General features: G+C 46.0%; 1 protein-coding gene across 1 annotated transcript; it reads left to right on the top strand.

The window, feature by feature from the left end:
• The first annotated feature begins 10,557 nt into the window (after positions 1-10,557).
• LOC123078725 (uncharacterized) lies at positions 10,558-14,560 on the top strand. The gene has a single exon (XM_044501316.1). It carries the CDS (start codon positions 13,337-13,339, stop codon positions 13,958-13,960), a length of 624 nt encoding a protein of 207 aa, XP_044357251.1. The 5' UTR covers positions 10,558-13,336; the 3' UTR covers positions 13,961-14,560.
• Positions 14,561-17,896: the final 3,336 nt, after the last annotated feature.

Raw genomic sequence — 17,896 nt, 5'->3', positions numbered from 1 at the left:
AAACTGCAGGGATCCATATATGGACTGGTGCAAACATCTCAGAGTTGGAATGTACGCTTTGATGAGGTGATCAAAGCATATGGTTTTATACAGACTTACGATGAATCTTGTATTTACAAGAAAGTGAGTGGGAGCTCTGTAGCATTTCTGATATTATATGTGGATGACATATTGTTGATTGGAAATGATATAGAATTTCTGGACAGCACAAAAGGATACTTGAATAAGAATTTTTCAAAGAAAGACCTCGGTGAAGCTGCTTATATATTGGGCATCAAGATCAATAGAGATAGATAAAGACGCTTAATAGGACTTTCACAAAGCACATACCTTGACAAAGTTTTGAAGAAGTTCAAAATGGACCAGTCAAAGAAAGGGTTCTTGACTGTGTTACAAGGTGTAAAGTTTAGTAAGACTGAAAGCACGACCACGCCAGAAGATAGAGAGAGAATGAAAGTCATTCCCTATGCCTGAGCCATAGGTTCTATAAAGTATGCCATGCTATGTACCATACCGGTTGTGTGCTCTGCCATGAGTTAGGCAAGGGGGTACAATAGTGTTCCAGGAGTGGATCACTGGACAACGGTCAAAATTATCCTTAGTTACCTAAGAAGACTAAGGAAATGTTTCTCGGTTATGGAGGTGATAAAGAGTTCATCGTAAAGGGTCATGTTGATGCAAGCTTTGACACCGATTCGGATGACTCTGAGTCTCAACCTGGATACGTATTGAAAGTGGGAGCAATTAGCTAGGGTAGCACCATGCAGAGCGTTGTAGACATAGAAATTTGCAAAATACATATGAATCTGAATGTGACAGACCCGTTGACTAAACTTCTCTCACAAGAAAAACATTATCACACCTTAGTACTCTTTAGGTGTTAATCACATGGCAATGTGAACTAGATTATTGACTCTAGTAAACTCTTTGGGTGTTGGTCACATGGCGATGTGAACTATGGGTGTTAAATCACATGGTGATGTGAAATAGATTATTGACTCTTGTGCAAGTGGGAGACTGAAGGAAATATGCCCTAGAGGCAATAATAAAGTTGTTATTTTATATTTCCTTATTCATGATAAAGGTTTATTATTCATGCTAGAATTGTATTGATCGGAAATTTAAATACATGTGTGAATACATAAACAAATACCGTGTCGCTAGTGAGCCTCTACTAGACTAGCTCGTTGATCAAAGATGGCTAAGGTTTCCTAACCATGGACATGTCTTGTCATTTAATAACGGGATCACATCACTAGGAGAATGATGTGATGGACAAGACCCATCCGTTAGCTCAGCATAATGATCGTTCAGTTTATTGCTATTGCTTTCTTCATGTCAAATACATATTCCTTCGACTATGAGATTATGCAACTCCTGGATACCGGAGGAATACCTTGTGTGCTATCAAACGTCACAACATAACTGGGTGATCATAAAGATTCTATACAGGTATCTCCGAAGGTGTTTGTTGAGTTGGCATAGATCAAGATTAGGATTTGTCACTCCGAGTTTCGGAGAGGTATCTCTAGGACCTCTCGGTAATACACATCATAAGCTTGCAAGCAAATAACTAAGGAGTTAGTTACGAGATGATGTATTATGGAATGAGTAAAGATACTTGCCGGTAACGAGATTGAACTAGGTATGGATATACCGACGATCGAATCTCGAGCAAGTAACATACCGATGGACAAAGGGAATTACGTATGTTGTCATAACGGTTCGACCGATAAAGATCTTCGTAGAATATGTAGTAGACAATATGGGCATACAAGTTCCGCTATTGTTTGTTGACCGGAGAGGTGTCTCGGTCATGTCTACATAGTTCTCGAACCCGTAGGCCGGTCCGCACGCTTAACGTTCGTTGACGATATAGTGTTATATGAGTTATATGATTTGGTGACCGAATGTTATTCGGAGTCCCGGATGAGATCACGGACATGACGAGGAGTCTCAAAATGGTCTAGAGGTAATGATTGATATATAGGACGATGGTATTCGGACACCGGAAGAATTTCGGAGTGCACCGAGTAGTCATGGGGGCACCAGAAGGGGTTCCGGACACCCCCGACAAGTGTATGGGCCTTATGGGCCAAAGGGGGAGAAGCACACCAGCCCACAAGGGGCTGGTGCGCCCCTTCTACCCCTTGCCCATGTACCAAAGAGGGAGGGAAGGAAAGGGGAGGCGCCCCAAAGGCAGCCAACCCCCCTTTCCTTCCCCCATACACAAATATGGAAAGGGGGATTCGGCCAGGGCGGGCACTCTAGGGCAGCCGCCGACCACTTGCGGCACCCTAGGGGCTGCCTCCCCTCCCCCTCCACCTATATATACGAGAGGAAGGAGAGGGGAAAGACACACGATGGTTCCCTAGCCGTGTGCGGCGCCCCTCTCTCTAGTTCGTCCATTGGTCATATTTTTGTAGTGCTTAGGCGAAGCCCTGCAGAGATAGCATCGCCAGCACCTCCACGCCGTCGTGCTGCCGGAACCCATCCACTACTTTGCCAGTCTTGCTGGATCAAGAATGTGAGGACGTCACCGAGCTGAACGTGTGCAGAACTCGGAGGTGCCGTACGTTCGGTACTTGATCGGTTGGAGCGTGAAGAAAGTTCGACTACATCAACCGCGTTGTGAAACGCTTCCGCTTACGGTCTACGAGGGTACATAGACACACTCTCCCCTCTCGTTGCTATGCATCTCCTTGATAGATCTTGCGTGGGTGTAGGATTTTGTTTTTGTTTTCATGCAACGTTCCAAACATCCAAGCCTCTCCCCCTTGGCGCCAACTCCTACTAGGAGTAGGGCTGGACTCCCAGCGCTCCCATGCATATAAATATAGGGGAGGGGCGCAGAAAGGCACCCCCAACACATTGGCCTTGGTTGTTGCCCTGTCTCTCCCTCTCAGCATAGTTCTCGTCCACGGTTTTTTGCTTATCGAAATCCTGCCGGTATTCCGACTCCACCACCACCATCACCACCACGCCGTTGTGCTGGTTGTGATCCCATCTACTTCTCCGCCTTCTCTTGCTGGATCAAGGAGGAGGAGACGTCATCGAGCTGCACGTGTGCTAAACTCGGAGGTGTTGTCTGTTCGAAACTAGATCGGTTGGATCGTTATCGGATCGCGAAGAGTACAACTACATCAACCGCGATATACACTTCCGCTTTTGGTCCACGAGGGTACATAGACGCACTCTCCCCTATCGTTGATATGCTTCTCCTAGATAGATCTTGGGTGTTCGTAGGAATTTTTTTGATTTTCATGCTTCGTTCCCCATCAATGGCATCATGAGCTAGGTCTATACGTAGATGTATATGCACGAGTAGAACACAAAGAGTTGTAGGTGTTGACGCTCAAATTGCTTACCTCTCTTGTCTTATTTGGATTCGGCGGTATTGTGGGATGAAGCGGCCCGAACCAATCTTACTTGTCCATGCACAAGATACCGGTTCCACCGACAAACATGCAACTTGTTTTGCATAAGGTGGCTAGCGGGTGTCTGTCTCTCCTACTTTAGTTGAATATAATTTGATGAAGGCGGTCCTTGTAGAAGCTTAAAAGACAACTTGATTATCACCGTTGTGGCTTTACGTAGGTAGGAACGGTTCTTGCTAGTTGCCCATAGCAGCCACGTAAAAATTGCAACAACAAAGTAGAGGACGTCTAACTTGTTTTTGCAGGGCATGTTGTGATGTGGTATGGCCAGAACATGATGTGATATATGTTGATGTATGAGATGATCATGTTTTTAATAGGATCACGACTTGCATGTCGATGAGTACGACAGCCGGCAGGAGCCATAGGGTTGTCTCTAATTTCTTATTCGTCATGTAATTGCTTTACTTTATCGCTATGCGTTAGCAATAGTTGTAGAAGCAATAGTTGGCGAGACGACCATGTGACGACACGATGATGGAGATCATGGTGTTATGCAGGTGATGATGGAGATCATGCCGGTGCTTTGGAGATGGAGATCAAAGGCATGAGATGATAATGCCCATATCATGTCACATATTGATTGCATGTGATGTTTATCTTTTTATGCATCTTATTTTGCTTAGAACGACACTATCATTATAATATGATCCCTTCACTTAATTTCAAGAAATTGTGTTCTCCCTAAGTATGCACCATTGCAAAAGTTCGTCGTTTCGAAGCACCTCGTGATGATTGCGTGTGATAGACTCTACGTTCACATACAACGGGTGTAAGCCAGTTTTACACATGCAGAATACTTGGGTTAAACTTGAAGAGCCTAGCATGTACAGACATGGCCGCAGAACACAGGAGACCGAAAGGTCGAGCATGAGTCATATAGTAGATATGATCAACATGGAGATGTTCACCATTGATGACTAACCTATCTCACGTGATGGTCGGACATGGGTTAGTTGATTTTGATAATGTATCACTTAGACAACTTGAGGGATGTTGATTTAAGTGGGAGCTCATTAGTAATTTCATTAATTGAACTAAATTATCATGAACTTCGTCTTAATTTTCTTTGCAAAATTTGTGTTGTAGATCAATGGCCCATGTTGTAGTTCGCCTGAATTTTAATGCATTCCTAGAGAAAGCTAAGTTAAAAGATGAGGGAAGCAACTATGCGGACTGGGTCCGTAACTTGAGGATTATCCACATTGCTGCACAGAAGGCTTATGTCCTTAATGCACCGCTTGGTGATGCACCCCCTCAACGCTCGCCTGCAGATGTTATGAACGTCTGGAAGGCACGTTCTGATGACTACTCGATAGTTCAGTGCCTCATGCTTTACGGCTTAGAACCGGGGCCCACAGATGTTTTGGCCAACACGGAGTATATGAGATGTTCGAGGAGCTGAAATTGGTATTTCAAGCTCATGCCCGGGTCGAGAGGTTTGACACCTCTGACAAGTTATTTAGCTGCAAGATGGAGGAGAATAGTTCTGTTAGTGAACATATACACAGAATGTCTGGGTTTCACAACCGCTTAACTCAGTTGGGAGTTAATCTTCCACATGACACAATCTTTAGTCTCTGCCACCAAGCTATAAAGGCTTTATGATGAACTATAATATGCAAGGGATGCATAAAACGATTCCCGAGCTCTTCGCGATGCTTAAGGCCGAGGAGGTAGAAATCAAGAAGGAGCATCAAGTGTTGATGGTTAAAAAGACCACTAGTTTCAAGAAAGGAAAGGGAAAGAAAGGGAACTTCAAGAAGAACGGTAAGCAAGTATCCGCTCCCGTGAAGAAACCCGAGGCTGGACCCAAACCTAAGACTGAGTGCTTCTACTGTAAGGGGGATGGTCACTAGAAGCGGAACTGCCCCAAGTACTTGGTAGATAAGAATGCTGGCAATGTCAGCAAAGGTATATGTCATATACATGTTATTGATGTGTACCTTACTAGTGCTCGTAGTAGCGCCTGGGTATTTGATACTGGTTCGCTTGCTAATATTTGCAACTCAAAACAGGAGCTGCGGAATAAACGAATACTGGCTAAGGACGATGTGACGATGCGCGTCGGAAATGGTTCCAAGGTTGATGTGATCACCGGCATGCTACCTCTACATCTATCTTTGGGATTAGTTTTAAACCTAAAATTTTGTTATTTGGTGCCTGCGTTGAATATGGACATTATATTTGGCTCATGTTTATTGCGAAACGGTTATTCATTTAAGTCAGAGAATAATGGTTGTTCTATTTATATGAGTAACATCTTTTATGGTCATGCACCCCTTGCAAATGGTTTATTCTTGTTGAATCTCGATCGTAGTGATACACGTATTCATAATATTAATGCCAAAAGATGCAAATTTAATAAAGATAGTATCATATATTTGTGGCACTACCGCTTAGGTCATATTGGTGTAAAGTGCATGAAGAAACTCCATGCTGATAGACTTTTGGAATCTCTTGATTATGAATCATTAGAGACATGTGAACCATGCCTTATGGGCAAGATGACTAAAACTCTGTTCTCCGGAACAATGAAGCGAGCTAATGACTTATTGGAAATAATACATACCCATGTATGTGGTCCGATGAGTGTTGAAGCACACGGTGGATATCGTTATTTTCTTACCTTCATAGATGATTCGAGTAGATATGGATATATTTACTTAATGAAACACAAGTCTGAAACATTTGAAAAGTTCAAGGAATTTCAGACTGAAGTGGAGAATCATCGTAACAAGAAAATAAAGTTTCTATGATCTAATCATGGAGGTGAATATTTGAGTTACGAGTTTGGTATGCATTTAAGACAATGTGGAATTGTTTCACAGCTCACGCCACCTGGAACACCACAGCATAATGGTGTATCCGAATATCATAATCGTACTCTATTGGATATGATGCGTTCTATGATATCTCTTACTGATTTGCCACTATCGTTTTAGGGTTATGCATTAGAGATAGCCGCATTCACTTTAAATAGGGCACTGTCTAAATCCATTGAGATGACACCGTATGAGTTGTGGTTTGGAAAGAAACCTAAGCTGTCATTTCTTAAAATTTGTGGCTGCGACGCTTATGTCAAAAGGCTTCAACTTGATAAGCTCATACCCAAAGCGGAGAAGTGCATCTTCATAGAATACCCCAAATAGACCATTGGGTATACCTTCTACCATAGATCCAAGGGCAAGATCTTTGTTGCCAAGAATGGGTCCTTTTTGGAGGAGTTTCTCTCGAAAGAAGTGAGTGGGAGGAAAGTAGAACTTGATGAGGTAATCGTACCTTCTCTCGAATTGGAAAGTAGCACATCACACAAAACAGTTCCAGTGATGCCTACACCAATTGGAGAGGAAGCTAATGATGATGAGCATGAAACTTCGGATTAAGTTACTACTGAACTTCGTAGGTCGACCAGGGTACGTTCCACACCAGAGTGGTATGGTAATCCAATCCTGGAAGTCATGCTATTAGATAACGGCGAACCTACAAACTATGAAGAAGCAATGATGAGCTCGGATTCCGACAAATGGCTTCAGGCCATGAAATTCGAGATAGGATCCATGTATGAGAACAAAGTATGGAATTTGGTGAACTTGCCCGATGATCGGCAAGCCATTGAGAATAAATGAATCTTTAAGAAGAAGACATACGCTGATGGTAATGTCACCGTCTATGAAGCTCGACTTGTCACAGAGGGTTTCCGACAAGTTCAAGGGGTTGACTACGATGAGACTTTCTCACCTGTAGTGATGAGTCTATTAGAATTATGTTAGCAATTGCCGCATTTCATGATTATGAGATCTGGCAAATGGACATCAAAATGGCACTCCTCAACGGGTTTCTTAAAAAAGAGTTGTATATGATGCAACCAGAAGGTTTTGTCGATCCTAAGGATGCTAACAAAGTACGCAAGCTCCAGCGATCCATCTATGGACTGGTGCAACCATCTCGGAGTTGGAATATATGCTTTGAGAGGTGATCAAAGCTTTTGGTTTTATACAAACTTACAGAGAAGCTTGTATTTACAAGAAAGTGAGTGGGAGCTCTGTAGCATTTCTAATATTATATGTGGATGCCATATTGTTTGATTGGAAATGATATAGAAAATCTAGAAAGCATAAAAGGATATTTGAACAAGAGTTTTTCAATGAAAGACATCAGTGAAGCTACTTACATATTGGGTATCAAGTTCTATAGAGATAGATCAAGATGCCTAATAGGACTTTCACAAAGCACATACGTTGACAAAGTTCCGAAGAAGTTCAAGATGGACTAGTCAAAGAAAGGGTTCTTGTCTGTGTTGCATGGTGTGAAGTTGAGTAAGACCCAAAGTCCGACCACGACAAAAGAAAGAGAAAGGATGAAAGTCATCCCCTATGCCTCAGTCATAGGCTCTATAATGTATGCCATGCTGTGTACCAGACTTGATGTGTGCCTTGCCATAATTCTGGCAGGGAGGTACCAAAGTGATCCAGGAGTAGATCACTGGACAATGGTCAAGAATATCCTGAAGTACCTGAAAATGACTAAGGACATGTTTCTTGTTTATGGAGGTGACGAAGAGCTCGTCGTAAAGGGTTATGTCGATGCTAGCTTGGACACAGATCCAGATGACTCTAAGTCTTAGGCTGGATATGTATTTATATTAAATGGTGGAGCGGCCAGTTGGTGCAGTTCCAAACAGAGCGTTGTGGCGTACATGTGAAGCGGAGTATATAGCTGCTTCGGAAGCAGCACCAGGAGTCTGGATGAAGATGTTCATATCCGATCTGGGTGTAATACTTAGTGCATCGGATCCAATGACTATTTTTTGTAACAACACTGGAGCTATTGCCATTGCCAAAGAGCCCAGGTTTCACAAGAGAATCAAGCACATTAAGTGTCGTTTCAGCTCCATTCGTAATTATGTTAAGGATGGAGACATAGAACTTTGCAAAGTACATACGGATCTGAATATGGCAGACCCGTTGACTAAACCTCTTCCATGGGCAAAATATGATCAGCCCCAAGACTCCATGGGTGTTAGATTCATAATTATGTAAACTAGATTATTGACTCTAGTGCAAGTGGGAGACTGTTGGAAATATGCCCTAGAGGCAATAATAAATTGGTCATGATCATATTTCATTGTTCATGATAAAGGTTTATTATTCAGTCTAAAATTGTATTGGCCGGAAACTTAAATGCATGTGTGAATACATAAACAAATACTATGTCTCTAGTGAGCCTCTACTAGGCTAGCTCGTTGATCAAAGATGGTTAAGATTTCCTAACCATAGACATGAGTTATAATGGGATCACATCATTAGGAGAATGATGTGGTGGACAAGACCCAACTGTAAGCTTAGTAGTTGATCGTATCAATTTATTGCTATAACTTTTTTCATGTTAAGTTTCTATTCCTAAGACCATGAGATCGTGCAACTCCCTGACACCGGAAGAATACTTAGTGTGTATCCAAACGTCATTTCGTAACTGGGTAACCATAAAGGTGCTCTACAGGTATACCGAAGGTGTTTGTTGGGTTGACACGGATCGAGACTGGGATTTGTCAGTTGATATGACGGAGAGATATCTATGAGCTCTCTCGGTAATACAACATCGTAAAGAGTTTGCAAGCAATGTGACTAATGAGTTAGTCATGCGATCTTGTATTACGCAACGAGTAAAGAGACTTGCCGGCAACGAGATTGAACTAGGTATGGAGATACCGACGATCGAATCTCGGACAAGTAACATATCGCACGACCTTAAAAATGGGTTGGGTCACCGTTGGGCGCAAACGCTGACCCAAACACAAAAGTGGACAGCTGGGCCGATCCAAACTGATAAAAAGCGGACAAAATCATCGTCTGTTTGGGTCAATCGGTTGGAGTTGTTCTAACCTACTGTACTTAAAAAGACAAACCAGCGTGTCGTGGCATCATTTCATCTTCCCCCAACAAAACAAAAACCATTCAATCCTATGATGCCAAATCGGAGTAAGACCATTTGACCATGCAAAACGTAAAAAACCGCCAAATTTGGAATTTCGTCGGGCTGCCGTTAGTACATTGACTCGTTTGTCGTACACGATACAGCGCGAGTGATACGTGGCTCATTTTGCGTAATAATAAGGTGAAGAAAGAGGAGCGCTCGGTAAGAAGCCAAGCCCCTGTCCGTCCCGAGGAGAGGTCAAACAAGATTCTCCGGCCGTGTCTTCGATAATGAATTACTCCTACGTACTATCACTGGCACCCTCCAGCACCACAGATTCTCTCAGTCCAGTGCCTGCCCACGAGTAGTTGGTGAATTGGCATCGGCAAAGCTTAACAAAATCTGGCACCGGTTTTTTTAGTTAAGCCCAAGCTGAGATAACAATCCACCTTTGCACGGGGGCAGAACACTTCTACTCCCTCCGTTCCTAAATATAAGTCTTTCTAATGATTTCATTAGATGGACTACATACGAAGTAAAATGAATGAATCTACATTTAAAATACATCTATATACATCCGTATGTGGTTCATAATGAAACGTCTACAAAGACTTATACTCCCTCCGTTCCTAAATATTTGTCCTTTTAGAGGTTTCAAATGATGACTACATACGGAGCAAAATGAGTGAATCTACACTCTAAAATATGTCTATATACATCTGTATACGGTGACCATTTGAAATCTCTAGAAAGACAAATATTTAGGAACGGAGGGAGTATTTAGGAATGGAGGGAGTACTAGCTAGTGCATCGATTCAGCATTTGTCCTTTTGTTCCTATTTTGCAAACGATTCAGCATTTCTTTCTTCCCAAACATTTCCGACGAGCAGCTTGACAGCAGCTAGTAGCCTCCCTAGTTAGCTGTGTATAAAGCCACGAGAAACAGAGCCACGGGGCAAGGGAGCTCTCACCCCTCCCGTTTCCCTTCCCTACTTCGTTTCAAATCACCAACGCCGCCTCAAACTCGAGCTCGAGCCCGTCGGAGAAGCTCCTCCTCGCCCACCGTCGCTCTGACTGATCCATCCTTATGTCTCCGCTGGTCGTCGACCCATCCAGGGCCTCGGCGTGGGGTCTCTGACGCCGGCACACACGATCGACGGCGCCCCCCCCCCCCCCCCCCCCCCCCCCCACTTCACGGCAGGTAAGCCTGCTGCTCCTACCTCTTTACTTTGATCGGATGAAGCTCAAACTGTTCTATTCTTATTAGCCGTGAACTTGGTGCTTCTAGTCCCCGCCGATCGCCGTGGCTAGAACCAGATGCGCTTGCTTGCTAGCTTTTGCTGATACTCAATTTCCTTCTTGTTACTACATACGCTCGGCTCAAATGCGTAGCTGAGGCGCGCTGGAGTCCTTTACCCCCACCCCAAACATCAATCACTTGGCAATCGCATGGTGGTAAATTCACAGCCGTGAAAACACCAGCCACATACTAGCATGAGACATGACACATTTGACTAAGATTCCCAGCACCATGGCTGCCAAAAACTCCAAAGGGCAATGTAACTTGCTGCTATTTTCACATGCAACAAAGCGAGAGACGCACATGCGGCTCTTAAATGCCCAGTAGGAGTACAGCAGTACCAACTGAAGTAGGAGTAGAGGTTGTCGAGTAGCTAGGCCAAGCACATTACTACTAGTATTATTTCATGCAGCCGCGCAGGGAAAAGAAAACGCAAAAATAAAAACATATGGGCGATGTGCCTCGGCAAGTGTGATATCCTCGGAGATCTAGCCACTGCTCTGAGACGATGGCAGGGTTGCTGCACACACCCATGCACGCAGAGGAGTCAGGAAACCTCGGCTCGGTAGCGCTGACACGAGCTATGCGGTGATCCACGGTGTGAGCGTTAAGACTCTTCTTTTCTCGTCGTCAAGAGTATATAGTACATACCATATGCATGGATGCATTTCTGTCCTCTTTCGATCTTCATCTCTAGGAAATGGTGGAGTTCATCTCTAGGCATCAGGTAATGGTTGAGTTCCCGGGTGTTTGACCTCGAGTGCTCATGCTTGCGTAGCCTCGCCTATTTCCTATGCCGCCAACGCCTAGCAGAATCTTTCCGTCTCTTTCATGATGGCAATAGGCCAACGCGTATATACACGGATATACTCTACCCCCAGACGATTTAATTCTTGAGATGAAACTTTTATAACTAGTATGCCTTTTCCCAAAGGAAATAGTATAGATGTGTGTGCGCATTGCTTTCAGACAAACCACACCCATAAAAATAGGATACCCTGAACTGAAGGAGCTTGTTTGGAGTAGGTGCCAAATATCCAGTCCATTGCTGAGATCACAAGACTTTCGGACGGCGTAGCTTTTGCCGCTTCCTAATCATGCCACCCTTTTGGTAGATTATGCCCTAATAAACGCTAAATAGTGGAGTAGTAAAATAGAAGACTTGTCCCCGTTCATGTATGTCCTGGTAGTAGTATGCACAGGATTGTAGAGTTTGATGATGGAGATGGTTTCTTTCTTTCAACACAGAAAGCTACTGACGGCTTCAAACTTAAAATTAAAAATACAGACAGGGGCCCGTGGACCAAAGCTTAACCACCTATGGAATGTACATTAAACATGAACGAAGCGTGCAAACTTGGTCGTGCCAATAATCATCTACTACCTGAATGCAATAATTCGGGGACAAGGGCACAGCAGGGTTTTGCTCTGCACCATATTTAATTGTCGCCTGATGCGCACCACAGTGGGATTGATGGCGACCCTGATCAGTTTGGTTACATAGTACTGCACGTGCTTTTTTTTAGCGAGAAGTACTGTACGTGCTTATCATAATATCGTCTTGTAGTAATGCTTTAGGTGTACTTAGAGGTTGCTGTTACTGCTGCTTGGTTAATGATGTTTTGGGTGCTCAATCAATCATGTATGTAGAGACAAATCACAACATAGTATCAGATATTGATATTCAGATTCCTCCTGGTCCGACATGTTCCATCCAAGCCACTCAGACACGTAGTACGGTGTACCACCTCCAGCTCAACCTCGTCGTCCAATAATGAAACAGAGGAGGGAGAAAAGAAAAGAACATAATCGTGGTCTAGCGGAAACAAAGCGTGAAAGAAGCCTAGGGCATTATTTGGACCCGTCTTTATCATCATCTGGTGTACTTGTCACAAACAAAGCAACCTATCCAATCCACCACCCAAAGGGAAGGACCCCATGCCTTTGAATGGCTCGTATCTGTGCCAAGCAAGTAAACGTACCTAAAGGCCGGCAGTTACTGCGGCCCGGCCCGGCCCGGGCCCCCCACACGCGAAGCTGCAGGCGGGCAGGCAGGAATCGGGCAAGAGATCCATGGCGCGTACGCCGCTGATGCCTGCTACAGTTTCCGGCTGTACCCGTCCGACGTGTCTGCACAGTAGCCAGACCGGATTGTAAAGCCCCACTGCACGCACCCACCGCAGCTACTCCTACGTCCCCGCGCAAAAGCGAAAGGCACGCCACGCCACGCCACCACAGGGAGGGAGGGAATTCTCCTCATTTTGAAACTCAGCAGGCAGTTTTTTTGTCGCTGCTTGATCATGGAGTTTAGGAGATTTATTAGCGCCATAGTATAAGCACGCATATCTTACCGCTATGAGCATCTGCGTGAGACTGAGCCGACGTATCATCTTAAATTTTGACGGTATTGCCTGGCCATCTGGCATCTGCCAAACTTTCGTTTCTATTTCAGGCGGACGCATTTACTGGCATGTGTCCGTGTCCAGAGGCTTAATTTACAGCATGTGCCTGTCTACATTGCCAGTTTGCTCGGCACTGTGCTCAATCGCCTTTTTATTTCTTCCCAAACACCGCTCTCGCGCAAAAACGCCCCGTTTCAGTTGCCACAAGTATTACTTTCGTCGTGATGCCATGACCATGTCGGCCATTTCCTCGGCTCCCGTCGCCTTGCTCACCTCTCACAATGGACAGGCGGCATGAGGCGTTGACCTGTCGGAGCGGCCGGGGGCGCTGTGCTGGCTCGATGTCGCGGCGCCACGGACGGTTCCACCACGACGGCGACCAAGGCGCTGGGCCGGCCGCGGCGCCCGCCGTGGTCGACCACGCGGACTGCACTGCGCAGTCGTGCCGGTCGTGCGTGGCGGTGTCGCTGGCGGACTGCATCGCGCTGGGCTGCTGCCCGTGCGCGGTGGTGAGCCTGCTGGGGCTGGCGCTCGTCAAGGCCCCGCTCGCCGTAGGCCGCCGCTGCGTGCAGCGGCTGCGCCGGCGGCATGGAAAGCTGCAACACAAGAAGCGCGTGCGCGACATGGACCTTGCGGGCGGTCGCCCTAGCCCTAGCGCTGCTGGCGCCAAGTGTGCGGGCGGGGGCGGCCACCGGGAGCCTGGTCCCGGCGAGGCCGCGTCAAAAGGCGAGGACGACGTGGCGACGGCGGCGTATCAGGGCGCGGCTGCGAGCGAGGAGGAAAGGGTGTGGCTGGAGATGTACCAGGTGGGGCAGTGGGGGTTCGGCCGCTTGTCCTTCTCCGTGAACCCGCCTCCGAGGGCCGGCCCCAACGCCGACGGCGACGGCTGCGAAAGCGACGTGTGAGATGGCCAAACCGCCCGCCCGCCGATGCTTCGCTGCTTTTCCGTACGGTCTGTCCCTGTCGCTGATGCACGGACGGCGCGCCGGCGACAAGTCAGAATTCCGTCGTGCTGGCCGGCCGGCATTCGCATTTCTCTGGCCAAAAGCCAAGGGGGAGCAGAGCACCGAGAAATACTTCCATGGCTCGCTGATGTCCAGCAGATGATCCAACGCAAAATTCGTTGGGGATGATTAGGAGAAGCGGCAGCATGGTGTCCTGGTCGACTGCACAATGGTGAGCCTCCAACTAGAAGAGCTCAGTGCACAATGGTGAGCCGGGCAGGCCGTCGGCTCCTAGAGTGTTCATTCTTTCTTCTGTGTCTATGGGTTTGGGGAGCTCGATTTGTACTTATGAATTGTACATAATTTGTGCCTTCGAGGTCTCTAGATTTGGGAATCCCCTCCCTGTATATACTTCCGGGAAAAATTAACAGTTCTGGTTCGTACTACTATGTGGGATTGCCATTACGCGTTTCACCGTGAAATGTGGTTGTTATGGCAAGGCAACATTTGACAAAATCAGTTCTGTTGAAGGTTCGAAATAAAATCAGTTCCATTCCATTAGCCTGCTGCTTAGGAAATGGGTGCCTGCGTGCAGTAGATTTAGTGTTCAGAAACTTGTGCTGGACTATGTGCAGGGATTTTTTCTTTTCTTTTGAAAAGGGTAGTGCCCCGGCATTATGTTCAGAGACTAGTGCTATGGCTTTAATCATGTAGGAAACCGGGTACCTGAGTTTCATCGTTTCCTCAGCTAGAGTACGAAGGTAAATGAATAATAATTTATTTTGTATGTTCTTTCGAGAACACACAAAAGACTTGCCTATTACTCGAATGAAGGGGTATAACGCAAGACTGGTTTTACAAACATCCGCAGAATACGCCAACTTAGGTGAATTCAGTTTAGTATCCCCAATGGAAAACATTCAGTAGCGCGGTGACCCGGTAAGCGGTAATTCTGTCTTATTTGAAACTTCTTTATACGGGGTTGGAACAAAAACGAACAATAGGCATTTTTTACGGACGTGCCAATTGATGGGCCGCAAAGAAGAAAACGTCTTTTGCTGGAAAGAATGTATTTTCAAAGGAAGCAGTGTTTCCCAGCATGCTTTGCAAGGGGCATATCCTCGGGGCAGTACGTTTTGATCTTCAGTTCACACCCTTTTTTTTAATAAAGATAGCTTGGCTTTATTGATTGTTGAACATATTACGTGCATGTATCTATTAGGATAATCTCCTACCGGCCCCGCCTCTAGTTTCCTTGTATAGATGAGGCTGAGGGCTGTCCTTGTATTTATATACGTGCACCGTGTACCCGATCAATACATCAAGAGTTGCATTGCCCTGGATCAAGATGCCTAACTTCAAGAAGACTGTCCAAGATGCTTGGAATGAGAGAGTCCCCCATGTTGAACCATGTCAAATCCTCTTTCACAAGCTAAAAAGAGTTAGTCAACGCCTTCGCACTTGGAGCAAAAAGATCTTCTCAAACCATAAGGTCCAACTTCACATGGCCCTTGAGATCATTCTTAGATTGGATTTGGCCCAATAAAGTAGAACATTGAGCTCTGAGGAGAGGGACCTTCGGAGGAAGCTCAAAAGAAAGATTGTGGCCCTTGCCGTTCTTGGGAGAGCTAGAAAGAGACAAATGTAACATCCCAGATGTAACTTTCCATATTTGTAACTCCAACTCTTGCCATTTTCGGCTATGGGTTATGATATTCCCTTCGTGGTCGGGTTTTGTTTTCGCTTTGCATTTTGTTCATGTCATGCATCTCATATCATGTCATCATGTGCATCTCATTTGCATACGTGTTCGTCTCATGCATCCGAGCATTTTCCCCGTTGTCCGTTTTGCAATCCGGCACTCCCACGCGCACCGGCGCGTCCCTCTTGTTTCTTTTCGTGAGCGGGTGTTAAACGTTCTCGGAATGGACCGAGGTTTGCCAAGTGGCCTTGGTACACCACCGGTAGACCACCTGTCAAGTTTCGTTCCATTTGGAGGTCGTTTGATGCTCCAACGGTTAACCGGGTAACCGCAAAGTCCTTTTGTGTGTTGCAGCAAAACCCCCCTCCAAACAGCCCAAAACCCACCTAAGTCCCCTCCATGCTCTCGGTCGTTCGATCACGATCGTGTGGGCGAAAACCGCACTCCATTTGGAGTCTCCTAGCTCCCTCTACCTATAAAAACACCTCCCCCTCCGAAATTTTCGCAGATCAAACCCTAGTCTCTTCCACCCCGCGCCGCCGGACACGTCCGGTCCGGCCGGACGAAAGCCGCCGCCGCCCTCGCCCAACCAGAGCGCGCCACGTGGCGGCCCCGTAGGCCGAGCCGCCGCCGGCCCGCGGAGCCCGCGCGCCTCTGCCTCCTCCTCCCGAGCGCCCCCGCGCCCGCGCAGTCCTCGCCGCCGCTCCGCCGTTCGCCGCCGTTCCCGCCCGCCTCCGCCGGCTGCCACAACTCCGGCGACCTCGCCGCCGTCCGCGCCTCCGCCTCGACCCCAGATCCCGCGCGCCGCCGCCGCCTGTGCCCGCCGACGAGCCGCCCCGCTCCTCTCCTCCCCGACCCGCGGCACCTCGCCCCACTCCTCCGACGGCGGCCGCCGCCTCTTCTCCGGCGAGGAGCTCCGGCCGCCGTGCGCCCCGAACCCTAGCCCGATGCAGATCCATTGCTAGGTTTACTTCTCCCCTCCCCCGAAATCTTCCAAGTCCTAGATATTTTGCAATATATGCTCCTGTTCATTGCATCATAACTCTCTGTATACTGCTCCGTTTTGCGTGCATGATATATCGAAATGTTCGTCTCTAGATGCTCTTCATTTTGTTCCATTATGCCATGTTCATTTGAGTCCATATTGATGCCCAAATCTCTGATGCAAGAGTGCTATATGCTGTTATCTGCTGTTACTTATCAGAAGTTGAGGATTTGTTATTTTTGTTGCATTTGATTTGTGCATCTTATGGGGATGAGCTCTACATGTGTTCTGATGTATGCCATGCCATCTTTACAGAGGTGTATGTCATGTATTTTTGTGATCTATGTGGTGACTAGCACAAGCATGCAAATTAGGCTTCGTGATGTTTCTGTTTTCAGGGACAGTATTTTCACTGTCTGTTTCTGCTGTTATTTTGTTACCATATATCCATGTGGCTTCAGTGAGATCCATGATCCTTTTGGTGATGTTAAGTAAAGATGTTTTGTAGATATAGTTGTGATATATCCATCCATGCCCTTATTTGCAATTATGGAGTGCCATAGCATGTCTTAATCTTGCTCTACTTTTGCTATAAAATATTTATGGCAGATTGTTAACATGATATTCAATTTTGCCAATGTTGTTGTAGTTGATACTTTCATGCTATGTATTTTCTCCTGCCGTGGATAGCTTCATAAACATGCCATCTTGCTGTAGGTATGCTTGTTTTGTCATGAATTGCTTTGTGATGAGTGAATCAAGCTCACCAAAATGCCCTCATAATTTCTGTTTCTGCCATGCTCTGTTTTCTGCCAAGTCTGAAACCTGGTAACGAAACTTGCTATGTTTACATGGTTGCCATCATATCTTCTGATCCTTTTTGGCTCATGGTCAGTAAGGGACTTTTGTTCTATGCATTTAGTAGATTCATGCCGTGCCTTGTTTGGCTATGTTAAGTTCCTGTAGCATGTGTTTTGCTTGCTCTGAACATTGCTACCTGATGCTGTTTATGCCATGTCCAATAATTTCACCAAGTCTGTGAACCTGATATCTTTTGCATTTTTGCCATGCTTGTTTGAGCCTGTTATGTTGTGATCTAGCCGTAGCTCAGTGTTCATCTTTTGTCAAGCATCTCCTTTAGATTACTGACATATGCTTTGTTGCTATGTTGGGGTGCTGTAGCTTAGTTTCTTGATGTATTCTAAGTGCT

This window comes from Triticum aestivum, chromosome 3D (assembly GCF_018294505.1).
Source record: "Triticum aestivum cultivar Chinese Spring chromosome 3D, IWGSC CS RefSeq v2.1, whole genome shotgun sequence".
NCBI classification, from domain to species: domain Eukaryota; kingdom Viridiplantae; phylum Streptophyta; class Magnoliopsida; order Poales; family Poaceae; genus Triticum; species Triticum aestivum.
The sequence above is the reverse complement of the archived record's forward strand: the minus strand, read 5'-3'. Positions and strand labels throughout refer to the sequence as shown.

Bases quoted from the DNA above. Each gene is read 5' to 3' on its own strand.
- LOC123078725 (XM_044501316.1), top strand. From the start codon at position 13,337: ATGGACAGGCGGCATGAGGCGTTGACCTGTCGGAGCGGCCGGGGGCGC.